General features: G+C 50.5%; 1 protein-coding gene across 4 annotated transcripts in view; it reads right to left on the bottom strand.

The window, feature by feature from the left end:
• The window catches only part of NSMF (NMDA receptor synaptonuclear signaling and neuronal migration factor), a 30,269-nt gene extending 3,793 nt beyond the window's left edge, over nucleotides 1-26,476 (bottom strand). The window contains exons 1-13 of one of the 4 annotated variants that reach the window (XM_072352504.1): nucleotides 26,166-26,476; nucleotides 20,619-20,680; nucleotides 14,074-14,553; nucleotides 11,771-11,846; nucleotides 10,468-10,473; nucleotides 9,854-9,922; nucleotides 6,810-6,862; nucleotides 4,688-4,777; nucleotides 2,889-3,010; nucleotides 2,696-2,779; nucleotides 1,960-1,993; nucleotides 1,334-1,404; nucleotides 84-163 (exon numbers count right to left, since the gene is read on the bottom strand). In XM_072352504.1, coding sequence (XP_072208605.1) covers nucleotides 84-163; nucleotides 1,334-1,404; nucleotides 1,960-1,993; nucleotides 2,696-2,779; nucleotides 2,889-3,010; nucleotides 4,688-4,777; nucleotides 6,810-6,862; nucleotides 9,854-9,922; nucleotides 10,468-10,473; nucleotides 11,771-11,846; nucleotides 14,074-14,553; nucleotides 20,619-20,680; nucleotides 26,166-26,272 — 1,334 coding nt within the window. In that variant the 5' untranslated portion in view covers nucleotides 26,273-26,476. The remainder of the gene's footprint in view (nucleotides 1-83; nucleotides 164-1,333; nucleotides 1,405-1,959; nucleotides 1,994-2,695; nucleotides 2,780-2,888; nucleotides 3,011-4,687; nucleotides 4,778-6,809; nucleotides 6,863-9,853; nucleotides 9,923-10,467; nucleotides 10,474-11,770; nucleotides 11,847-14,073; nucleotides 14,554-20,618; nucleotides 20,681-26,165) is intronic. The other 3 variants (XM_072352499.1, XM_072352502.1, XM_072352503.1) reach the window with 3 other exon arrangements.
• Between the last annotated feature and the right edge of the window lie 226 nt (nucleotides 26,477-26,702).

Below are 26,702 nucleotides of genomic sequence, written 5' to 3'. Positions count from 1 at the left end.
CCTTCCGGACCACGTGCTACAAACACAGAGCAAACAGGGCAGAAAAACACTATGTGATTCCAGAACATAACACAGACACTTACAGGATCATATCTTCCTCCTTCTCCACTTTGGCGAAAGTGGCAACTTTGTTCTTTAACAAATATAAGTGACCTGGACCCCCCTGCAAAAGAGAGACGGACAGATGCAGAACAGCTGAAGGAGCAGAACCTGGAGACCTTCCATGTTCAGCACAGCCATACCCAGCAGTGCCACAAGGGAGCAGAATGGACACAGCAGGCTGGCACGGCTGCTACAGCCTTCATAGGAGACACCATAAGCACTAACTCAGATTGTTCTCACATACAGAACATGTCGGGGGTTGGACTATCCATTTGTTAATGTTATCATACCCACCTCGCTCTAGAAATACACAGTAATAAGGGAAAAACACAACAGAACCTTCACTGTGGGTGGCTGGAGAACAGTGAGGAAGTAAAGAAAGCCCCTTTCATTTGGGTTGTGAGGGGAGTTGCTGCGGTAGGCAGACAAGAAGCTGAGCACAGCAGGAGAAGCAGGCGAGATGTCAGTGTAGAAGAGCCGGTATTTGGCAGTAGCAAGCATAAAGAGATTGAATACAACATCAAGAAAATTAAGAGTCGCAGTCTCTGGGTCAGTGGGTGGCAAATGCTGCTACCCTGCAGCACAAGGCACCTGCCATCGAGTCATACAGCCCTTAGAGTTAAGGGACTTTTAAAGGTCATCCAGTCCAACTCCCCTGTAACGGGAAGTTTACGTTAGGCTCCTCACTTCTCCTTCTGAGGTTCCGTGCACAGCTGCTGGGGGAGCCCAGGAAAAGAGACTCGGGAAGAAAATCCCCTCCGAGCCCCAGACACAGCAGAGCCTGAATCCATCCCAGCGCTGCTCCCCCTGCCTGCAGCTTCAGCCCTCTGCTGGGACTGCAGGCTGTGCCATCTGCTGGTCGGATCCGCACCATCCTCCACTTGTCAGCGTCACACTGAAGCTGAACTTCCAGCGATCCCATCAGACATACACCTTCCTTTCTCCAAAATAACTCCTTCTGGGGGCACCGCCGATGCCGGTTTGTTTAGGTTTCCTTGAAAGCAGCTGGGGAGGAACCCAGCTCTGGAGCTGGTTGCACTAAGCCTAATGTTATCTGCTGCTGTCACAGCAACTTGTGACGGCTCGCTGTCTGGGCAAAGGAGAAGTGAAAGCTGAATGCATTTACTCGAACAGAACCTGACATTGCAATACTGGTTCCTCTATGTACTTTTCCCTACAGAAAAAGAGTAATCTGTGACAAAACACTCCCTCTCTTAACAACTTTCATTACCTGGCAAAATATCAGCATCTTCCAGATCCTGCAGCCTTTCCGATAAACGTTCAGCTTCTTCTCTATTTCCTCTGGGAAACAAAACAAAACATTTTGGGAAAGATGAGCCATGGAGGAAGTGAAAAACGAACCTTGCAGAATCATTCTTTTTCTTCTCAGTGGAGTTCAGGCCAGGCTCTAAAAGATGCTCAGCGTGCATTTTCAATAATGGCAGAGCAAATCCTTACCTTTAATGCTCTGGCAAATGAGAAACCACAGCCCATCAAAGGGCAGGCAAGGTACAGAACAGCACCAGCTACTGCTCTATACTGACTACAGTGCTGCACCAGACCCAGCTGTCCCGAGCCCCTGCTCACCTAAGAGGGTACCTCCTCACAGCAGCATCTTTGCTGCCCTGTGATTCAAGCTTCTCCTTCATAATAGGTGACCTTAGCATAGAAAACTACCTACAGAAGTGAAGTTCTACTATGGCAGCAAATGCAATAGCACCACACTGAGTGCCAGGTGTCATTAGGGTGATAAAAACACCTTTGTACGTGGTAGCTGAAGTGCAGGGCAAAGTGACTTAACATACTGATCAGATATGTTTGCAGCAGGCAGGAGTTAAGAAATAACACTCAGCATACCTAGGATGTCATCAAACGTGGCGTGTTCGTGGTCCTGGAAAGCAAAAAGGAGCAGATGTATCAAGGTTTGCAGCACTACACCAGCTCCCATAGCATCACTCAAGTCTTCTGTCTCACATGGTCATATTCCCAGACAAACATTCCCTTAAGCACATTTTAACCCACTGGTGGCTCCAAGTCGCATCGCAGGAATAATCACCCTAAAACACACCTCAGCAAAGAAGCTGAAGACCAAGTGGTCCATTGGAGGCCAACTTCACCTAAAGACTTGGAGATGACACCCACAGACCAGCCCAAAGCGTACACCACCAGACACTGTCAATGTTATCAATCAGTATTTGCCTCTTGGCCCATGTTGTGCATCCAACTGATGGTATTACACACGTCCAAGCTGGCTAACAAATGGCCAACAGAAACAGAAGTCTTGAGTGTGGCAACATGAAGTTCTATTCAGGCCTGCCTCAGCTTCAGTTGCTCACCCTCTGCCTGGCTGTGCCTTCATTGGCTGGTATCCCACATACGCAGCTTCCACCCCACCTTGCTCTTTCACTTAGACCTGAGCCCCCCAAAAGCTGTTCCAAATCCCAGACCTAAGCCCAGCTCACACCCAGCCCTTTCTTTTCAGCTTTTCCAAGTCACAATCGTGTTTCAGAATCACTGTCATAGGAACAAAGAAAATCAATCTGTGTGGAACCAGCTTTCACCCTCCTGGGCAGAGCAGAAGCGATGTACTCACATAAAGAATGGGGATGATGGAGGGATCGTCCCTGCGGATAATCGTTGGGACATACTCAGCTTTGGGCACCTTGGAAGAAATGAGCTGTAAAGAAAAAAAGCATCTCATTCACCCCAAAGATCCTAGACTTTGCAGCTGTCAGAAGACAGACGGGGCCTGAACAGACAAAGGTAGCTGGCTTAGAAACACTCACCATTATTTTTGGTGGAATAAAGTCTTCTCCATCACACGCCATGGCTTCGAGCTCCTTTTCCGCTTCCCAGTTCAAGTCAAAGTCACCATCCAAAGTGCCACAGGAATCCTGAAGGTCATGGCCTGTCAGAACACAGCGTGCATCACAAGGGCAGAACAGCTTTCCTTCTCCTCTCAGCCCTGTCTGGCAGCTACATCACAAGAAGCACAAGCCATGAGACTTGTGCCCTCCTTCCTTCCAACACAGTGACAGACATTGCACGTCGGGGCTGGCATCTCCAAACAGACAAAGTCTCTTGACAAACAACAAGTGCGCACAGAGTTGGATACCACACATCACATAACATTTCATCACTCTCACAGTCACCAAGCTTAAGCTTTCAAATGCTAATTCACAACAGTCACCCTGTCACTTCAGAAACGGGGAAGGAGATGCAATGCAGACAGACTCTCTACACTTGAACACTGCCAAGCTGATGAGCAAAAGTCCAAAGACTCCAAAGCTGGTCTCCTTGTAATAATTCCTGGTCTGACTACGTTTTCTCAGAGCTTATACAGAAACTCTGCCTTCTTAGTCAAATTGATCCTGGCAGAGAATCCCGGTGCGCGAGGACGGCTGTAGCAAACACAGTAGTATTTCCACAGTATACTTGAATTTGCTCTCCAAATTCACCTTACCTGTTGGCCTTCAATGCCTCCTGGGGAAAAAAAAACATCTGGAAGGAATATAATTGACCGTTAAATGTTAAAATAAAGACGGTTCCCTTAAGGCAGGGAGTGAGGAAAGAGAACAGAGGTGCCTCCACTTGTATCTTTTGGGATGCCATTGGACAGTGCTGGAGCACCAAACACAGCTGTGTGAACCATGTCTTCTCCATTCGCTTCTGAGTTAGCTGAGGGAGCAGGGAAGAATCAGACTGCAAAGGAACCATCGGGTCATGTTTTGAACCTGGCCTTTTGTACATCTCCCCCTGCAACCTGGCACGGTGTGATCTCCAACCAGCAGGGCTGGACCTCACGCTTACCTGAGAGGTCAGTCGATTTCAGCAGTGAACTTTATGTAATAAATACAACCCATGTCAGCATGGGCAAACTCACAACCATTAAGTCCCTCGCCTGCAGGATTTCAAATGAAAATTGGGTGAAACAGCCATTGTCTTTTCAAAACAAAACAAAAAGGCAGTGGGAAGATGCTGGCATCTCCTTCTGTAAGTTATCACCACAGTACCTGGGTCCCCACAAGCGGAACCACTGCAGCATTACTGAGGATTTCCAGAGGAATCCCTGGCAGCCCCAAGACCAGATCGCCCCAAGCTATCATCTGTGCAGCCTGCACAAACAGGAAAGCAAAGTTACATTTCAAGGAGCACTGCAGCTGTGCTCCAAATTACTCTAAGCTACAGGAGAGCTCAGAAGGGGCTCCTGCACAGGAAACAGGGAAGGTTTGCCCCTCTATGGTGAATGCAACCTTGGACCGGTGTGCTTCCAGGTAGGGTGTTGCCCCCAAGCAAACAAGGGATGGTGGGAACAGAGAGCCATAAGAGAGCTGTACCACTGCACGTCCTTTGGCTGCTGCACAAAAACGTGAGGTTAGGTGTGCTGGTGCTCTACCTGTAAATATAGGTACACACAGATGACCAGGTGCATATACCCAGAGTATTATCTGCTCAGATCTCATGAGACTATAAGGATAACAAACGGGACAAAAGGGAACAGAGAAGTTACTCCAGTGGGACTCCAGTCAACGCCTCAGCTGGAGGGTTTGGCCACAGGAGGAAGCTCAAAGGACTCAGAACTCACTTTCTCGAGAGTCATGGAAGGAATCAGCTTTGATGGGAGTCGGGTCACTCCAGGACCTGCTGAAGCTCCTCTCACGCCGTTCGGCAAATGCTAGGATAAAACCAAAGCACGACATTAACAGACTCCACAGCCACCTCGGTTGCTGCCAGCAAAACAAAACATCCAGTAGATTTCCACCAAAGCTACACATCACGATCTCCCCTGTGCTTGTTCTTCCACTTGCCAAACACGAGTCCTCTCCACACAGCAAACAAGGGTCTGTCTTCCAGACATCAGGCAGCAGAAATGCCCACTTTGAGCCAAGCCATTGCAGGACACATAACACAGAAAAATGGGGACACTTGACGGTCGCTCCCTTAAACGTGCACAGCTCTGACATCAGTTTCATCAGGGCAATTCCAATATCCCAGTGTAAATGCTCTGACTCAAAAGCCTTCACTAGAAGGTGAGCACACAACAGCTAATGATGCTTGTAACTAGAAGGAGGCAGCTGTCCAGTCATTTCTCCCTGCTCGTGTTTTAGGACGTTCTCTTCTTCTTTTGTTCCATCAGAGAAGGGGCCTTTAGAAAGCTCATGCTTTCCAAATTTTCTGGCACCAGAAGAAATACATCAGTTTTCGTTCACCTGCTGTGGGCTGAGCATTTTTCACCCCTCTGTTTTGTTTTAAACAGATACATATATTTCATTTTACCTTCTCCAAGGGCCATTTGTTCTGGCATTTCCCAAGCAGAACACAGGGAGCCTGGCCCAGCTGACCGCCCTGCAGGCAGATTTCTGAGAATCACCAACCATAAGGTCTAACTTTGGAAATTCCCCATTACATCCACATTAACAGCCACTTAAGGCCACTAATGCCTATTTCTGGTAGCAGACAGATCAATCTCGATGAAGTATATATCTAGCAACAGCATCTCACATTAGCAACACAGGAAATCAGGGCAAGAGAAGAGCTGAGAAGGAACCTGTCTCCTGCTGCAGCGCGTCCAAGCGTGAGGGTCCAGGGAAACAAATCACATGGGATGTTCTTCAGGTGATTTCCATCCTCAGCTTTCATTTAAAACAACACAAGTAGCTATTGAGCACGTGGAGAAAGCTTTGAAAACATGACCCGAGAGTTACCAAGGCAGAGAGGCATGCCTGAACTTACAGACAGCTCTAGGTGAAGGTGAGCCCTCTGCATTTCAGGCACTGCTAACTCAGATGCCAATAAAGACACTTTAAAAGGCGATGCTGTTTGCTGCCTACTTCCCACAGCATATCAGAATGGAGAGGAAATTCAATGCAAATACAACCCAGCAGCACTTGGGTCTGTACGTGACACCTGGCCAGGCGGTGGCAAGAACAAGCTGTTTCCTCTTCTGGAACAACTCTCAGCTCTCAGGGGCTGGCTGCACCACCATCAGCCCATTCCACGGCTATGAGAGAGCTGTCCCAGCCTGGAGAAGCACTGCCTTCCTTGTGGAAAGGGATCTGCTGTTTCCCAGGCCCAAGAGGTGATTTCTTCCCAAGTAAGGCACAACGCTCCCTTTGTTTACCCCTTGCTCCAATCTCTTCCCTGTTCTTCTTTCTCTCTGCAACCTTCCCCCTCAGATCCCACAGGGCATCTCTCCCAGGCCCTGCTGTGGGGAAGATATGGTGGTGGGATGGGGGAGGAGAAAAGAGAAAGCCTCCGGTCCACATGGCACACACAGCAACAACTCCCTCCAGGGAACCACAGCAGGTCCACACCTTCAGTCAGAAGCCAGGCAGCTCATTCTGCTTGACTTTCAGTCCTGGTTCTCCTCACTGCTACACCGGAGATCACCAAATACCACGCAGACGTGGGGCGAGGATGCTGCAGCTCTTCCACACCTCATACAGGGGATGCAAATCTCCCACGGCCAACACAGAGGGTCTTTGGAAACAGCTTAAAGGCTGCTTGCAGGTATCCGTGTGTGTCTTGGAGACTTGCAACAACCTGGCCTTCTCTTCATAAGTTAAAATGGCATCAGCAGGTCAAATCCCTTCTCCAGCCCAACGCTAGCTTCTTTCTACTGGCATCAGTGCACAACTTGGGCTCCCTGTAAACCACCAGCACAAACCCCAACTCCTCACAGCCACATCTTACAGGTTCTCACTTACTTTGTGCTTTAACCCTTCGGCTCCCCACCATGCGGAGGTGCTTCCGAAAATTCCTGTAAGAAAGGTCAAACAAAACCTCTGAGAAAGGTGGTACAAAGCTGGGCCCAGGAGGACTGAAACAGCTGGGAAGGAAAAAAAAATGGGAAGACAGACAATGCATTTCCTTCAGGGCATTCAAACACTGGAGAGCAGGAACCCAGCCTGCAAATACTCAGGGTTATGTTTGTCAAGCACATGGTTGGTGTTTCTGAACCCTCTGGACCAGTGATGCAGAGCAATGAGGTTCTATCTGGCAGTCCCACTCTCGTGGGCATAAGGTACCTGTTCTGCAGCACCAGCTGCAGTCCATGCTAGCAGCACTCCTCCTGGTTAGCAGCAGGAGCTGCTCCCCAACTCTCATTCCAGCAGCACCGTTGGCAACCACTCAGCCCATACTGCCCTCCAGAGCAAAATGCTGGGAAATACTTTTTCAGCTTCTTCCTTCTTGGAAGCACTGTTCAGCAAGGCTGACTACCCTCACGAGCAGCACAGAGAGCTCTCTGTGGCCGTCTAACTACGTGCTTCCCTTCCCAGCACCACTTCAGCAGGTTCAGCTGCAGAGTTCTCAGCTCCAGAGGAAAGCCCACCCAGGGGCAAGCCTCAGGGACACAGCTGAGCCCCACAGCCTGCATAAAGCAGAACATCCTGGCAACTGCTGAGAGCATGAGGCAAAGGGACTCCTTCAGCCTCCTTAGAGCAAGGGACCTGTTTCCCTTGGTTTCTCATCACTCACCTAGACAGCAACTGAACAGGACAGGGACCAAACAGGACAGCAGAAAAGACACAAGGGATGAGCAGCAGGTGGACAAGCAAGGAAAGGCTCATTCCTCCATGGACTCTGTTTAGGTGAGGTGATGTCAGCCTGCATTGCAGCCCCCACAGCCCCAGGGGATGGCAGCGACCCACGTACCTGCAGCCTGCATGGAGCAGGGGTTTCTAGATTCCTTCTGCCCCTCCAATGTGCACCACAGACATCACACAACAGAGACTATTGTTGGTGAAAGAGGTGAAATGACAAGTTGTCTGGAGCACACACCAGTTAGTAGAATGAGTAAGGACATGGTACAACACCATGCAGACACTTCAACAAACCGGCTGGACTGGAAGACACATTCAACACCGACACTGCGGCATTCAGAGCAAGGCAGACACGTCTACTCTGGTTCAGAAAGTTCAACACAAGTCCATATCTTGTGAGAGGAAGAGTCCATGCCATGGTCTGCACTGCCCCTTCTCGGGCTTCAGATCCCATGCAGCCATGACCTGTTAGCATGAAACCATGGGCATGGCACTGCCATTCAAGGACACCTGGGGAGCAGCAGTTTGCTCCGTGAGCAGCCATAAACTTGCCTGGTTCCTACAATTGCACCTTGAAAGCCCAGTGTTATGTGATCACTACTGAGATCTCTTCATCAGAATCCAGAAAGCACCCCTGAAGTTACAGTGATAAAATCTCCTTATTACTCCCAATCCTGCAGCACCCCCTGCAGTGCTCCAGCTCTTCTCTGAAGAGCAGCATCTTCATTATCTCAGAGGTGAGTGACAGCGATGGGATCACTGCAGCACATCGGTGCTCTGCAGAACGCCTCCCCAGCTGGGATCAGTCACTGGTCCATCAGACCACCGGGCACTGCCCTCTCTCGAGGCAACACCTCCATGCCAGCAGGCAGCAGTGCCACACAAACCCAGCTCACAGCACATCGGGCACAGCTCCGTGCACTGCAGGGTTGTGCAATAACCACTGACCTTCCAAAACACCCAGGGCTGCAAAGGGCTGCACAGCAAGCACCTGAAACCAGGATGGTGCTGGGATCCTCCTCGCTCCTCAGTGCTACCTGCCAGGCAATCCTTACACACCGACAGTCTGCTGGCACAGCCCAGCCAAAAACACACATCAACTTCATCAGCACTGCAGTCCCTCTTTGTCCCTACCACGAGAGCACTGCAGACAGCTCTGCTGTACAATCCTTCCTGGGTGCCTCAGGAGCTGTCTGTCACTCCAGGCCGGTGTGACACCCACAGTGCTGATGGCTCTGCACCACCGAGGTGCACAGCTCCCACTCCTGCACCCGCCAGCTGTGTGAACAAGTCGTTATCTGACAGGGGCTCATCTCTGTCTAACGAACTCTGAGAAATCTCTTTCCTTTTAAAGACACACCGTCTGTTTATTTACCACATCTTTGGTTTGGATTTGCATTTGTCCTCATAATTGATGGGGAAAAAAAAAAATACATATATATATATTTTCCTGGCAATTTCCCCATTGTGAAAATCTGATGTTTTTCTCCCACTTTGTTTTGAACAGTGCTGAAGTAATCAAGGCAGTTTTTAGCCAGTGACACAAATGCTGCGATATCCTTCCTTGCAGGCTGCCAACACACGCAGCTCCTGGCCACACTTCAAATAGCAGAGCTGTTCTGATTACCACAGTGACCAAGTGATGCACCCTGCGAACCAGCAGAGGGAAACCAGGGCTGCTTGGTAATAACAGGGCAAGGAACCAATCTTCTCTGCTCTCCTTTCTGTCCTTCAAAACAATGACAAAAACAAACCAACAAACAAAAGTAAAAACAGGCTTCTGGACAATAGATAGATACACTTGTTTTCCTTATGCCTCACATTTTGGAGGCACCCAGGTGGGTGTAATGATAGCACATAAAGCCACTGTTCAGGTATTCAGCTAACCTCAAACAACTTCCAGATACTTAGGAAAGGGCTGGGGGAGCTGCATTCTTACTTTTCAGCCTGAGCCGCAGGACCCCCATGTTCTATTGAGAAACTCAAAACCAAACTTGACAGTGTTCCTTTAAGGAGACAGAGCTGAGCTGCCTCGAGTCCCGTAGCATCGTTCACCTCCATATCTCCATCTCAGGCACTGCCAGTGTCCCTACCAACAGCAACACAGACAGGGACGACCACGTTCAACGTCATCAAGCGTCACTAATGACACTGTGAGGGCCCATGCAACACCAGGCACGGTCACAGCTGGGAGAAAAGGGCCCTACCTCTGTATAACAGCTGCAGAATCATTCTCTCGTTTCCGTCTCTTCCTTTCTGCGTAGCCCCTGAATGCCCTGGGAAACCATTTTAAGCCATTAACCAACTCCACAGCTTTGAACCGGAGAGGACACGAGACGCAGACAGGAAAGCTCTCACCAGACAACAGAAAGAGACTAGGCTGCTCGAGGGAGACAGCTGGGCCTTGCAGGACTGTGTGCGAGCCAAGGGCTGGCCAACAGTCACCAAACCAAAGGTCCTCACTCTTTAGAATAGTTGGCTCCTAAAAAAAGCATAGAAGTGGCCACAGAGCTACCCAGAGAATAGGGGCCGACAGCTGTGATCCCTGCTGTGGAGGAATGGACCTAGGAGACTGCAGACACAAAGCCTCTGTGCACCAGTTTCAAGAGGGATAAAAGCTTGCTAGCCTCCATCCTGAAGGTGAGGATGGCTGTGATGTGATCCATACAGGCACAGCAGGTGCAGCCATCTAACCTCTTCTCAGCTGACCAACAGTCCTAGTACAGGAAAGCATGAATGAATATGCTGGACAGGAGAGGAGAGCACAGTTTATCCCATACAACAACAGACAAAGAAATGAAAAGTAGGAGATTATACTTACGAGATGCTAGAGATTCCAGGAGATGCAAAGGAAAAGAGAAAGAAGAAGAATTTGTTAATGCTCAGCCCTGTGCAGCATCCCGAGGGGTTCCTCACTCCAGAAGGACGGATATTTCTTGTTAGATGGAAGGAAATCGCTTTTTAAGTTAGTTCTCAGTGGTCAAACCCAGGACTGGAAACTCTACAGCAGAAACCAGGGGCTTGGGAACCTCCCAACCAGCTCAGGGAGGTGCCCTGAACTCTTGGAGATGTTTCTGTGTGAACTCCAGAGGCAGCTCAGACTTCTTAGAGATGCTATTTTAGCAGCTACCTTAAACAAGAGAGCTGTGCTCCTCGTGGGTTTCCTTAGGGCATCATTCTCCAAATCTACCTGGCTTTGGTCTCCATTAGCTCCAAGGGGTTAAGTGAGAGAAGCAGCACAAGGAGCTGCAGAATGGCACCATGCAAATGCCCCCCCAGATCTGTTCCCCAGGATGGGCTGCACTTCCAGCCATTACAAAACAGAGACCAGGCTAAACAAGCAGAAATAAAGGGAGCAGCAGAGAGGAGGGTGACGTGGACACTGGAAGAAGGACAAGAAAGTGACAAGGCCAGAGAAAGGCTTCAGAAAGCAGAACAGCAACTCATCTCCCTCACTGCCTGCCTCTCCTTCTCAGCCAGGTAAGAAATACCTGAAACCAGGAAGATATCATACCCAGACAAGCTGGGTACAATCTCAAGATGAAGCTTCACTTTCTCTCTTAAGCCCTTTGAGAAAAGCCTCTTCTCCACGCACAGCAGCCAGAGGCACCAAATCCTGCGTGCAGTGTGAAGGGAGAAACGATTCCTAAACCAGATCCTCTCACACTTTGCAGATGTTTACTGACACCCTCTTCAAATGACCAGAAAAACCCCTGAAGCTGTAGGGCTACATCTCCTAATACAGAGATACATCCTCTGGGGTGATGGATTTGGGCAGGACTGGATTAATATTCCCCCTCAGAACAGTGGTTGCAGCAGACGTGGGGGTGGAAGGTCTCAGCTGGATTTCCTACAGCACCCTGCTCTGCAGAGACACTCAGGGACGGCGTCAGAGAGAGAATAAGGGAAGCAGAGAAGAACTGCATAGAACTTAGACAAGGGGGAATAGTAGGAAAGAGAAATAATGAGCGCAAAAAAGAATGAACGAGACACAAAGTGCCCTCTCCCCCAAGCTGCAGTGTCAAATACACGATTTCATTTGCTCTGTGCTCTCAGATATAGTTTGGAGCGGGCCACAGACTGGGAGATAACACAACCAAACCGAAGGCAGCGGTTTCACTTACGCTTGCATAGTTGTAGTAGCAGTTTGAAAACTGAAGAGGTTCTCTTTCGGGAACCAGGTTCGTATGGGGACATCGTCTAGAAGAGAGAGAGCAAAAGCTGAGAATCCAGCAGGCAGAGCCACAATGCAGACAGCAGGACTCCCCAGCTCTCACTTAGCACTTTTCTTCAGCACCCTGCCCTGTATTAAATAAGTCAGTCTCATCCTCTCACTTTACACACATGCTACCACCAAGTGTTTTGTAAATCGTACTAAGCCTGTCTGTCACACTGCTAATGAAGAATGAAAGCTCTCTCCTAAGCACAAAGGCTAGAATAATCCAGGAATTACATAAGAGACATTTGAACAAGAGGGGAAAAAAATATAATCAGGAGGAAAACAACATTTTCCACTCAAAGCATTTTCCAGCCTCTGCCTTTTCCCCAGTACCATTAGCCTGAAATGGCCCATTCATGCAGCTCAGGCAGAAATTGGAGGTGTATATATATATATATATATTGGAGGATGGGATCCCCAGGCTTTGGGGCTACCTGACTCTTCATCTTGCTTTACTCTGAACTTGAGGCTCCCTTGCTTAACACCTTGCCACGTGTTGCTAATCATCTGTCTGGATGCACACCCTCCAGCTTTGAGACCATTATGAACCACAGCTCCTTAAGTCATTAGCATTCTGGCTTAAAAAAAGCTGGATGCAAGTGGGGGGCTTTCTTTGGAATGGGGCTCCATAGAAATGCTGTAACAGACACCCCTCCTCAGCAGACAGTTCATGTCGAGGTTTGTATAAAGGCACCCTAAGGAAATAAATGTTTTAAGCATTCGAGAATGCTAAATACTTGTGATGAAATTCCCCTCCCTGATTTCCTCCTCAGAAACACAGCTAAGCAATGTAAAACGGCTCTGAACATGAATGATTTATTTGCTCAAGGTCTCGAACCCACTGAAGTGCTGGAGGAGGTGAACTCGTGTAAATTCTGGCTTGGCCAACAGTTGTACATGGAGTTCTCAGGAAGCGCTCAGCCCAAAGCACTGACGATCTCTTATTACATGCCGTAGCTCTTAAGCCACCAGCTTTGATTCAAAGCAGAGCTTCTGAGGAACGGCGTTAGGCATCAGAAACTCAGCATCAAGTTCCATATTAAATTAAGCCAATTTGGCCTAACTGCCACGAGTGTTGGTTTGCAGCAGTAACGTCTCATGTGAAGCCAAACAGAGAGAGCAACATCGTCAACATTATTTCTGGGGAAATTAGTCTCTCTCAGCCCCATTCATCTCTGCTCTGCTTTCTTTGCTAGCTGTGCATGAAGGACGTTCCAGGAAACACCTCCTGCAACCTGCTGTGCTTGCGCCACTCAGCTGTCATTTGTTGTTCCTGACTAACAATGCGTGGATAGACAGAGGAAAGGGCACCGAGCTGAGGAAACCCGCAGCCCGTGGTGCAGGACTATGGGGAGATTTGGTCTCGGGCACAGTGCTGCCACTCGTGCAAGCACTCAGAAGGTGCAGCAAGCCCAGAGGGTGGCTGTGCCTGCACGTACAGAGTGAAATACTCCTAAATGCATCCGCAGGGTCAGCATCATCCACTTTGTTTCCATTTAAGTATCTACTCCAGTATACACTTACTTTTAGAAAGGCAATCTCCCTTTCACGTTAATAACCAACCCTAATGAGAATTGCTGCCTGGTTGGAAACATATTCTGAGCCTAAGACTCAGAAACACGAAGTGGCATTTGCTAGATGGTGTTTTTTTCCCAGCAAACAGAGAAGTTCAGCTTCAGCTCTTGGAGTTCAAACTCCTGCATGAGCAACCCAGAGCCTTCCTTTGGTTCTGCACCAAGTGAAAATGTGGTCCAGAACCCAAACTTGCCGCAGTTCAACCTGCGGTGCCACTGTGGCTCTAGGAAGGAGATACAGTGTGATCTGCACAGACCTCATACTCTACCAGATTTCTTTCAAGGGGAAAACCTTGACATTTCCTGGCTGAACACTCATCTCTAAAAGCCTTGATGAGCCTTTCCATAAGAAAACATAATGAAAAGAATGAAACAAATTAGGTCAGACACTTTGCCAGCCACATATAGAGCTGACAGACAAAGACAGACTGTTTTAGGTTAGAATTTGGAGCACACAGACTGGGAGAAATATTTAATTAATGGTTCAGTTTTTAAAGAAGATCAGGACTTTTTTTTTATGCAATTAAAACATTACGAGCCAAATTCCATGAGAGCATTCAGCAAATGGACGGTGAGCGTGGGAGAAAGCCCAGGATCGTGTTATTTGCTAATATTTATGGCACGACTTACTTACCAGACACTCGATCGACACTATACATCCTCTCCAGCCTTTTTCTGTGCCATCCAGTCTCACCGGATTGATGCGGCTCAAGCTCAAAGGAATGATGGGAAGGAGCAGCCAGCCGGGTGCAGTTCGGGCACTCCTTGGAGCCCTGCCGGCTGCCAGGCCAGCCCTTGCAATGCCTGCTGACGCCGTGAGAGCCACCAGCACCGTGCACAGGGTGGCCGTGGTGGCATTCCTCTTGGGCAGCCCCTTTCATCACCACCAGTTCCATACTCTCATTCTCATGGTCTGACAGCATCGGCCTCTCGCCGGAGATGGTGTAGACTCGTGGCTTCGGTCCCTCACTTGGCATCTTCTCTGTCTGCTCCTCAGAGAAGCTCCTCTCAAACTTGCCATCGGAGATGACGGAGAGTCTGCGCTTGTTCTGTGCTGCCTGCTGCATCTCGGGGGAGTCCTCCTGCCCGATGTAGGAGTCTGCTAACAGGTGATCTGAAACAAATCCCACACTTTACTGCTTAAAACCAAAGAGCCAAAACATTCGGGAGGCTCTTTTTTACCGCTACACACATACAGGAGACTTGCCCCCCAAAAGAGCCTTCTATAGCAGGTGCCCCAAACTGGTACCTCCAGTGCCCAAATGTGCACCCAGACCTCCAGAACTGGTGCTAAAATGAGAGATACTCCTCACACATACCCAGTACTTTAACTCATTGTGCTTCAGAACCCTGTGCAGCTCCGCACTGACTGCTTCAGGGGGGTTTTCACTCAAGGGCTACTGAGCTGGGAAGGACTTGCAGGATGAAGAACAGCGCCAACTTCTGTACAAAGTCACAATTGCTGAAAGCTCTCCATGCACCAATTTATTGTCATCTTTTATATTAACTAAAACCAGCAAACCATCGGGCCTTTATCTTTTCTTCCTATTTTTCTGCTAATTGCTTTGAAATGAAAGCAATGCCAAAAGACTTCAGCCGACAGCTGTGGCCACTAATTCTGCTCAGCAGCCTCACTGTGCACAGACAGCAATGGCACTGCATGCAGGGGCTGTCCAGAAGGAAAATGCTCCTTTTGTAGGATAGTGAGATCCAAAGGAGAGAGGCCCATGAGTGCAACTATATTTGGAGCCCACACACCGGATCGAGTGCCAGGAAATCTCAGCATTTCCATGGCAATTCCATGCATGAACCCAACAGCAGCTCCCACTCACCTGCTAATCCTATTTTCAAGTGGCTGCTAATTACCTCTTACACTTCCCTTCAGATGGGAAGCAGCTCGGGGACTGCTAAAAAGGCTCAGCAGGGAATGCATTATGCATGTGACTACTGCCCCAGGAAAAACAAAATCATTAGCGTCCAGCACAGACAGCAGTGTTACAAACAGATGGAAAGCATCCCCTTTACTTCATGAGACATTTAATGACCATCCTTCCTCTAGCTACTGACCTGGAAGGAATGGGCAGCAACCTGAGCTTTGGCTACCTTGTACCTGGCCATGGAAAGACGAGGGAGGAAGAGACAACCTCCAGACCCATCACTGCTGCCACATTCTGCTCCCTATAAAGAGCTCCTGTGCTGCTCAGATAAGAGCTCTCCCAAGGTGAGGATGTAGCTTTCAAATGTGAAGCCCAGGCTGGATTGTGCCCACATCACCACGGTCCTCTCCCGCTGCTCCATCTGCATCCATGAGCTGAATTTAGCTGGTACCAGCAGTGTGTCACACTTACCTCATTTTTCTGCTTGAGATACAGCTTCCTCCGCTGCCACAGGGAGAAAAGCACATCTCCAGCCACCCTGCTCAGAAGTGACTGTCAGGACACTTTGGGCTGACACAACTCAGCTCTGTCTCACTTGTCTCCCAGCAAAGTTTTACAGTCTCCAGATACAGCAACTGGCAGCTGTGTGGGTTGCTGCTTCAGCTGACTAGAAGGAGCTGAGGGGAGCCCTAAAGGAAGATCTGTGCCCCTTGATCCCATAGCTGCTGCTGCTGCCTTCCCAGATTTCATATGGAGTCCAAACAGTGTTCCTGAAATGAATACTTCTATGGAGGATGTACAGCAAGATGGGAGCAAAGACATGGGCTTGTGCACATGCATGTAACCATAAATGTGTGCTTCAAAACAATAAAGAAACAAGTGTTTGAGTTCTGAGCTCTGGATCCAAAGGCAAACAGTACTGTAAAAAGTCTGAGCCCTGAAGTCTTTTATTCAGGTTCCTGCAGCCCCATCACAGAGGGAACAAAGTGCCCAGAGTACAGCAGCCCTGAAAATGCTGACGACTGCCAGTGCAGACAGATCGATTCCAATCTTAGTTTCGTAAGCACTGAGACCTGCCTGGGCTCCATAAGATTCACTGACACGTCGAAGGGATACGGCAGGTTTCGAGTAAGAGTCAACTTCTTACAGAAATCACAGCAGCTTTACACTTCTTGACTGGGTGCACCTGGAAGAATCCATATCCACGGTGCATTTAGTTCCTGATCATTAGGCACTTAATTACAATACACTCCTGTGCATTCAGCTACTACCTCCAGTGCATTCTCTAACTCAGGTATCTAATTGCTAATGGCTTCTGCACCTCTTGCAGCATTTCCTAGTGAAGAGGTAGCGCAGTGGGATAAGCCTCAGTTGAGTGATGCCCATTTACAACAGTGGGGATCACCAAGCCAAACTCATGCCTGATGCAGACTGCTTCGTAGCCCCATAGGATGAGAAGTTTATAAATCAAGGCAGAATTACAGCCATACGGCTCTTAAAAAAGACCCGAATTTATTACTGCATTTAGCAGCCAAACTAACGATTAAAGCACTTTAGATTTAAAACCTCTGCTCCAGCACCAGAAACCAAGCAGCAAAGGGGAGCCCAGATAAATCCCATTAAAACATACATCTGTCATCTCAGAGGAGAGCATTGCAGAGCCAGCTGCCTCTTCCCTGCTCCACACCAGCATGACTGCTCTGCCCCAGGTCTGCTGTGACACTGGCAGGTCATCTTTTCCTGTTCCCAATGGGGCACAGACAGAGCATCCTAGCTGCAGTGCAAAGCTTCCCCCCACTACAAACACGGGAAATTTGTTCCAAACATTGAAGCAAGAGGCAAGGACAAAGATACAAAAGATCTGTCTCTGTTCTTAAGAAGTCACAGAGGTGTTTTCACAGTTCAGTAGCTGGTGAGCAGCTCGTTAGAGGTGACAGGAGCAGCACTGCTGCAATGAGCACAGTGTTCACTTTGGGGTCTCCGAGGCCTGAGCAAGTCAGCCCCACTGTCAGGTCAGCAGGAACTCTGACCCTACAGCTCCTGAAAGCAGCATCTCGCAGAGAAAAGGCAAGGCCTGCTTCAGCAAGGGAACAGCTCTGAGAAAACAGGAGGTCACTTAAATACGACAGAATTGTTCCAATTAGATTTCTGAGCTACAAACTGCTGAAGAAGCTGCTGGCGCTGAACCTCACCACGACTCCCCCTGTAACCTCTCAGATTGACCGGCAACACTGATGTGAGCAGACAAAACTGCTCCTGCGAGGCACGACCCAACAGAGCAAAAGGCAGCTCCCACCAGCACAGCATTCCCATGGTAACGCCCCAACCTACGCTCCTGCTCACTTCACAACCAGCACATTCTGCAGTGGGTTTGAGGACACCTCCACACCATCCCTGTGCTGTCTGAGGCTGGAAGGTGAGATTCTACATCCTTTTGCTGGACTTAAATCCAGGCTGCAGGGGAATGCACTGGGACAGCTGGGACAGACCTACTGCTGGGATCCACACCTGGCCAGGGTAAATGGCCATGGAGAAGAGGCAGGCTGCTGCTTACACGGAGTCATACCCACCTGCAGCTCCACAGTCTGGACCACTGGAGAACTGAAGGTTCCTTGGAGACCATCTTGTAGCTGCAGCCCCACCACCCTGCCTTCATCAGAAGCCCAGCCCTCAGGGCACTGCCCTGACCCAAAGCCCTGCAAAGCCATGAGGCTGGAGCTTCTCAAGCTCACTGTGAGTTCCTGGCAGCACAAAAAGCCTCCCTGCTGCACGGCTGCTACCTTCCATACACTCACACCCGCTCCTCTGAAGTGACAACAGCCAGGGTGCAAACACCAGCAGTTGTTTCAGTGCAGTGTGTGCATGAAGCACTGCAGCCTCAGCAAACACTCTTTTCTCTTGCCAGCGTTATCTATCGCCGTTTGCTTTGGGGAAGGTTGTAAGCGGCTCCTTTCTCATTACATCTCCAGTGTTTCCACAGATGGCTGAAATGTCACAGATAAAGAGAAGAAGTGCAGATGACTTGTTTGAACTTAAAAATGAAGTCGATTCCATTTTCAGGTAATGATTAATTTTGGTCTGTGCCATGCAAAGCGCTCCCAGCAGCCACGTCATTTTTGCTAATAACCACAGTGAATGTGAGTCTTTCCTCCCAGTCTGTCACAAGGGACATCCATTCCTACACTAAAGCCATTCCACAGACAGGATGGAAATGCATCAGAAGTGGTAAGAGCCAGCAAGGATTTTACAACAGCCTTGTAGTTAGAATGAATGGTGAACACTGGAGAGCGCTCTTCTAGGGAGCCTTCCCACAGCTTCGGTCTGCAGGAATTAACCAGCACCAAACAGGGCCAGGAGAGGAGCAGGAGGTGTCCTGGCACCTCAGCACCAGCTGCCCTAACAGATCCATGCTCTGTCAGCCACAGCAGAGCCCAGCCCTCCTTCTCTGCCTTGTTCCTCTGAATACCTTAAGGATCAGGAGGAGAAAAACAACAACAACAAAAACTGAGCAAACCTAAGGGGTCAAATCCAGCCTGATCCAAAAGGGAATCAAAGGGAAGAAAATGGGTATATTGCCACCCCTGCAGTAACCAGACAGAACAGTCAGAACACACTGAGCCAGGCACCAAAAGGAGGTAAATGTTCCTCCTGAGCCACCCAGAGAAACCTCCTCCAGCATAAAGCACCAAAGATTCCCAGGGCTAATAGCAGCATTTCTGAAAGCCGATGCTCTCAGGCCTCCTGTCAGGAACAATCAGGAACTGTAACCAACAAAGGGAGACAGATTTTCCATGTCCAACATGTCTATAGGAGAGCAGCCATCCTCCCATAGTCAGTTACAAAGAAATGCTGCAGAATTTCAGTAGATGACTGTAAAAGTACTTTTCCCCCCCTTTTCTATAAACATTCGGATTCATTTTCTAGAGAGCTTTATTAATTTATTTCCCATTCAGTGCTGAAGGATCCCACAAAGGATTTGGGAACGTTCACGTGAACCTCTCTCTGCTCAGTTCTTATCTAGGGTAATTAAATTTACTTGGATCCAAATAGGAATTCCTGCTTTCCCCACAGGAAAGCACAGAACCAGCTGCAAAAACAGCCTTGATAAAGGCTGCTTCAGGAACATCTCTGAAGTCTGTCCAACCTTCACCTCCCTCTGCCTCCCCACACAGACTCAGCTGCACTGACCCCCAGCCTCCTCCTGCTCTCCTCTCCCCCCCCCCCCCACCACCACGGGTCATTCTTACACCAAACACTGTCCATAAGTCATGTGTCCCTGGGGTTTCTCAAGGCTGTAGGAAAAGAACACATGTACCAAAGAAAACAGCAGTATTTTGTCTTTAAGATCTTCTGCTCTCAAAATCAGCACAATTCAGGCAAGGACAACTTGAAGGTCATGAGAGCAGGTCCAAGGAAAAAGGCAGGGGCTCCATCTGGTTGACATACACCAGCGTGTCTGGGCTTGATCTTTGAATAAGAAACTGTTTCTACTTGTGCAGGCCTAAATAAACAAATAGTTTAGATACGATGTAAAAACATCACTCTACGTTGCATTCTATTTGATACATTTACCCCCATGGAAGAGGCCAACACTCCAGGACGCCCTGCTGTGTATCCACACAAGATTTCCTGCAGAGCCTTTTGTAGCACATTTAGCACCCTCAAAATGTTTTCTTTCCTCCCAGAGAAGGCACAGCCCCATTAGGAGCCCCCCAGCAGAACCCACCACAGGCAGACAGGGACAATTCCTGTGTGTAATACATTAATACATCAGCCAGCACATGCCGATGTCCTCAACCTGACGAGGCAAATTGCATTTTAACCCCTGCTGAAGAAAACCCTGGGAAGAAATCCAAAGGTTACCTGTGCCAGCAAAGACAGATTGCTGCACATACACTGTGCACGTCAACTCATGTGCCACAACTCGTAGTGTTCTTTATTCCGCAGTGAAAGCGAGACCTGGGAGTAACAAATGAGTGCAGAAGCCTCGTGTGTGCTGCAGTTCTTCATTCTCCAGCTGAAGTGTCATCCAAGGACACCAGCCTGAGGAGTGACTTTATGACAGGACACGGATCTACTGAACGGAGCCTGTCCCCACAGCCCATCCAATGCCTGTGTCACCAAAGTGCCTTTTCTCCTCACAGGCTTCACTTGGATCCACAGGGTGACTCTCCAGCCTCTCTGCTGCTGGGATCTCACACCGGCCCTTCCTAGTGAATAAGCTGAAGCACTTCAGTTCTAAGGCATACTCGTAAATAGGTGCATGCACACGCAGATAAAAGCAACGTACGTCATCTCTTACCTGAGCCATTTCTGCCTTCAGGGTGATTCTGTGAAAGGTATTCTCCAAAAGCCCTTGCTGCTCTGTGCATCCAAGCATCACCGACGGCAGCAGTGAGAGAAAGAAGAGATGGACAGTGGTTGAAATCCAAGGAAAGAAGGAGCAGTTCAGCACACACTGCTGTCTTTCCCCCCAGCTTCAGGTGACACCAATTGAAACCAGCTGCAGTGGCTGGTTCTTCAATAGATTTAGGTTCCACGAATGACTGAGATTTTACTAGAATATATTACGGCTCAACCAGGCAGGGTGAGTTCAACCCGTATTACACATCAAGAGAGCAAACCTACAGATATTCCAACCTGGGAGCTCTCTGCATTCAGCCCACACAGGAAAGGAAAGGCCAAGGCAAGCATTCCCCCATATAAATACTGGGTGGAGACTCACAAACAGCAATCACAACCAGGTGCCCACCTCCCTGGGGAGTCAAGCCAAGCACTCCCAGCAGCTGCAGCCCAGCAGCTCAGCCCTCCCCTTACAGAGCACAGGTGAGGAGCACAGGGTGACTCGGAAACGTGCTGCCAATACCAGCTGAGCCCACAGCTCCGTCCCTGCCATCCCACTGCACTGCTCTTCATGCTGCTGGTCAGCCTAAGAGCAAACAGCCCTGGATGCCTGATCACAGCTCTCCAGTGACAGTTAATAAGCCAGCGAAGCCTGCACAGCACAATGTGCAATGGGGGTTTTCCGGCCAATTACACTGCAAACTCCAGACTAATTGTTTGCCTATTATCTCAGTGGTTCCCTTCTACATTTCTGCCTCTCAAGTGCCACCGGGGCTGTGCCTCAGCAGGTCTCCCACAGATGCCCACTCGTGCCTCTTGCCAAGAGGACTCGGATGGCCACGCTCACTCCTTATGCCTGGCCTCACCTTGCCAAGCCTCCCGTCCTCCTTCCCTGCCCTTGCTGTGCCCACTCACCCCAGTTTGCCAGCACCTGCCAGCATCGTTAATGTGCCATCCACCCCCTTTCCCTGCCTGTGTGCTGACATGATCGAAATAAAGCCAGAGCAAAACTCAAGCGGCGGGTAACTGCTCTATTCTGTATCTCAGCCACCACAGCTAAAGTCCATCAAGCCACTGATGGCACTGGTCAGTAACCCTTCTGCTGGGCTGGAGAGACACATGATTTAACCTGCAAGAGATGGAAAAAAGAAACTTGTTTCACACGCATGAGATGAAGTGCAAGGTGCCTCCCATGGGCACAGGGAGACGAGCTACAGCCCTGCATGTGTGACACCATGAAAGCAGCATACAGATGTGCAGGTAGCTATTGAGGGGCAGTCAGCTGATGACACAGGTTCAGCCCTGACCCATCTAGAGGGAGGTTTTCATTTTAGTGACAGGTCAGACCTGCCCGTAACGCAGTCGGTACAGCTTGATTTACCCAGACATCAACCAGGGCTCCGTACACTGCCTGGGTGTACAGAGATACTGAGTGCAAGCAAGGAATGCTGCCTGTGCCCCAAAGGAAACACCACCATCTACATTGGTGTCAGGGCTGGAGCCGTGTCTGGAAGACAAACAGACTGAGATCTGGCAGAGAAGCAGAGAAGGTTTAGACAAACATTTGCTAGAAGGAGGAAAGCCGCCAAATAACAGAGATATCAATTACAGCATGATGAGTACGGAATAGCCTTCATGTCTCTGAAATAATCACATCAACGGGATAAAAGGAGCCTTGATACGTACTGGCAGCTACGGGAAATTGATGCACACAGATTTATGCATTCCACTAACCTGACACTGACATGAGTGAAAAGATTGCATGGAAACACTCAGAAATGCATGGAAGTGCTGTGGTAACTCCACTCCGAGCACTGCAGCAGGATTAGCAGAACTCAGAGTACTCAGAAGTATTGCACGGAAAGAGAAAAGAGCAAACACCTCCTCATGCACATTCAGAAGCATTGCCCACGACGTGCTGCAGGGATCTGTTGTGACAGCACATGGTGGAGCTGGGCACCAGAAAAACAGGAGCAAGAGGCCCCTGCACCATTGGGACTTGCATCCTCCAACAGCAGCCCTGGGAACACCACAGCACGCCCATCGTTAACAGCTCCGTCACACAGAAACCACTGATGCTCACAGCGGTTAAACCCAATGGCAGCATCACGCTGAGAAAAGTTGGCCTTCTGCAATAGGCAAGGAACAGAAAAAGTGCCACCCTCGGGAAAAGGAAACGCACCACTGAGATGCTGAAGTCGAAGTTCGCACCGTCTCGGAGGGATTCCTATTTACAGCGCTCTGACAGGAGAGAGAACAGAGCAGGTAACCAAAACAGGAGAGTTCAGACCATCCATGGGAAAATCACAAGCAGAAAAAAGGAATCCAGACTCCGCTAAGAACCTCGATCTGAGCCAGAAGTGACTCGGCAGTAAGAAAGCCGAGGTAAGGAGTGCATTCAGGTACCTCGGTGTCTTGTCAGCGCAGGACGGACACCTTCTGAGCCTCTGTGGACTTGTTTTAAACCACCCTCTGGGCTCAGCAGTCAGCAAAGGGGGAGCGAGGCAGAATTCTCCTCTCTCTGAGGGACAAACACCAAAGTCCTGACACTGGGTAAGATGAAGCACATGACTCCTGTGCTAACTATACCAAGGAGAAGTTCTGGAACACCCAGCAGAAGCCTCATGTCCTCTATGAGCACAGCTGAACTCCACACAAGAAAGCTACAGACCAGAGCAATACTAAGGAGCTGCAGCAGAGCTTATTGCCACGTCTGGGACATCAGCATCGTTTGGTAGGGACAAAGGCAGTGAGGATAGAGAGAGCTGCTTCTAAAGGCTTTGGTTCATCTCTGCCCTTGAAAGCACACTGAGGAAGCCAAGGAGAGCGCGTCTGATGCTTCTCAGGTCTGATGGGAACATGCAGTTGCCCAGATCACAGCAGCCAGAGCTGCTGGCACAGGGGCAGCACCAAGGTCACAACACAAGGACACATCCCTGCCATCCACAGGCATGTCCCAAAAGCTGCAAGGCAAAGAAAAAAAAGCACACATGAAAGAAACAACACGACTGCAAGATCCCACAGCCACACTTCAAACCTGAGCAAAGCAATGCCGCCGAGCCAGCAGCACTTCCAGGCTGTGGGACTGGAGCTGTCTGCTGCAGCTTCCTCAGCAGAGGACGGGACTGCAGAAACCAAAGGCACAGCACCATGGATGCCCTCAGTGATGTTAATGCAGAGCAACTATTACATAGGTCCTCAAAAATAATGGCAAAGTCCTAACATACAGCGTGCTGCATGGAGCTTAATGAATTCCCCTGGGACAGGAGATCCCCTGAGCAGCTCTGCAGAGATTTTAATTGAAGAAGCTTGGGAGTTTGCAGCTCCTGCTTGGATCGCATCCCTCACAGCAGCAAACAAACGATGCTCCCTGCTCTGCAAGAGGGGCAAATGCGCACACACACTCCAGCTGCACGCAATAAAAACACATCAGCAGCTGTTTGGACTTGCAGTGCATCTCAGGATGTGATTTTTTCCTTTCAAAAAGTCACCCGCCCCAGGTGAAATACAAACAGAGCAGAGCTCAGGAGGAGCTGAGAAACAACCCCAGAGCATTTCTTCCTGCAGCACAAATGCAAGGCCCCAAAACTGCCTACATGAAACTGCGGGGGCCAGGTTGTTGCAGCAGCTTTACCCACGCAGGTGATCCAAGTCCCCAGCCCTTTGGGGAAGGGCAGAGAAGTCTATCTGCATGCCTTACCTACAATCCTGCAATGCCCTCTCTGCAAAGAAATGAGATGAGGACGTGGGATACAGAAGGAGAACCCAGGGCAGAGGAGAAGAGACAGTGTGCACTGGGAAGCTTGAAGAAACCTTCCAGCAGGTGGATGCTGTCTGCTGTAGAAATGCTGAGGATGGCTGTGACTGCACGAGGCAGAGGCTGACACACACAGGACAGAGACAAACCAGCAGTGCTCGCTCCCCACCAGCATCACCTTCACACAAAGGAGCAATACGAGGCACTCTGTATTCCCTGCTCTCCCCAAAGGCTTTTTCAATTGGGCATTTCTAAGCAGGGAATGAACAGGGAGACACACAGCAGCGCTGCGCAATGGCCGACCTGACCACCCCACAGAGACCTCATGTTCCGCAGCCCACCCACCCAACCCCTCTGGTCTAAGCACCACAATTCACCCCCACCAGACACCTCGGAGCTCCCATGCAGCAGCAGCAGCCTCCCGTCAGTAGCTGCAGCACACACATAGCAAACCAGGAGCTGGACTCTGCAGACTGCACACTACACGAGTACTATGTGCCCATCCTGATGTGGGCAGTTGCATTCCAAATGCGCTCGCTGCTCTCAAACACCCACGCTACCATTTGAAATCTTCTCGCCTATTATGGAAGCTGTTGTTTGTGTGACTGTCTAATCCTCCTCCCATAGCCCCATCACGGCACTCAAGGTGCATTTTATGTCATTTCTTTCTAACCACCTGGCTGACATCTGCCAAAAAGAATCTCATGGCAGAACCTCTGAACAGCACCAACAGCGCTCAGCTATGAGCACAGTGCATTGCAACATGGGGAGAAGTTCCAGGTTCTGCCTGGACAGCTTTCTCCAGATGGACTCCAGAAGGTACCACACAAAAGGTCAGCACCGCACAGACAGCTTTGGTGCTGCTCCCTTCAAGCCCTGAGACCTTCCATCCATGGTGAGATGCCGTAACACTGAGCCCCATGCAGAGGTGATGGAGCTCAGCAGCGCAGATCAAGCCCTACACATGACTCCAGGCTGTTCCAAAGCAGTCCTGTCTGACACAAAGGAGGTTACGTAACGCAGCTGAAAAGTTTATTTCTTCCCTTTTTGTCTCAGCAGAGCACACAGCTCATGTGGACATCGCAGAGCCCCGGACAGACCTGCCCGGCACAAGGCTGTGCTGGAAGGTGTCCCTGAAGAGCTGTTCCATGCACTGACACACGGCTGCAGTGAGGCAGGAGGGTCGGGTCCGTCCTTCCCAGCAGCGGGCACAGCTCCTCCGCGATGGCTTTGCGAACTGAAGCACAGTCACGGACAAACGCGGTTTCTAGGATGTCCTACGTCTGACACTCATAAGCACTACGGGCACCCACAGCCAGCGGAACCCTACGCCGCAAGGCATGAAAGCACGACAGGCACAACCACGGAGCCCAAACCTCCCGCTGCTCAGCACGGCGGCTCCGGGCACTGCAGAACAGGGCAGATCCGATGGGTCTGCAGCGCGTCTCCCAGGGCCGTGCGATGTTCCCGCAGCAGGTTTCCCACGCAGCGGAACGGGAGCCCTTGAGGAGCGCTGCCGCCGGGCGCACAAATGGCATTTCAGCCGATTAAAAGCCACCGAACGGACTGACTGCGCTCACGGATCGCAAAGCCCCGGCGCCTCCAGATCCGCTCCGCAGAGCCCCGCTCCGCTCGGACGGTGCGGTCGCGCGGCGGGGACCCGCACACACGGCTCAGCCCCGGGCGGGGTCCGCCGAACCGCCCAGCCTCCCGTTGGACCCGCAGCCCCCGCTCCATCCCGGCACCCACCTCACTTTGGCCGCCACGGACGACATGGCCTCGTTCCTCAGCGTCTTCCTTTTGGACACGGCTGTGCCCATATTCGCACGGGGGATGACCGCCGGGGGAGCGCTCATCGCACGAGCCCGCGGCCGCCCATGCCGCGGCGGGGCCGGGTGCGGGGCCGCTCCCTGCGCTCAGCGCCCCGCCATGCCGCCCCGCTGCCCCCGGCGAGTGCGGCGCTCCGCCTCGGCCGCCGTCTGCTCATTGACTGCGGCAGGAGGGAGGGCCGGGGCGCGGCCGGCCGCCCAGGAAGCGCCGCTATATTTGGCCGCCGGCTCCATCCTCCGCCCCCGCCTCCTGACATCATGGCGGGCGGCCCGAGGGGGGTGCGGGCTCCGTTAAGGTGAGGCGGTGCCGCCCCCCGGGATGCGCGGCTCCGTGTCGGGCCGTGATGCCGTTCGGCATCAAACCGTCGCCCTCCGCTGATGGGATCGATCCCGGCCCCAGCTGGATGCCCGCTGGGGGGTTTATTCTCAACAAAGCCGGAGCGGGCGGTGAGGGGCT

Source organism: Excalfactoria chinensis, chromosome 18 (assembly GCF_039878825.1).
Source record: "Excalfactoria chinensis isolate bCotChi1 chromosome 18, bCotChi1.hap2, whole genome shotgun sequence".
NCBI classification, from domain to species: domain Eukaryota; kingdom Metazoa; phylum Chordata; class Aves; order Galliformes; family Phasianidae; genus Excalfactoria; species Excalfactoria chinensis.
This window is presented reverse-complemented; position numbering and strand designations above follow the sequence as displayed.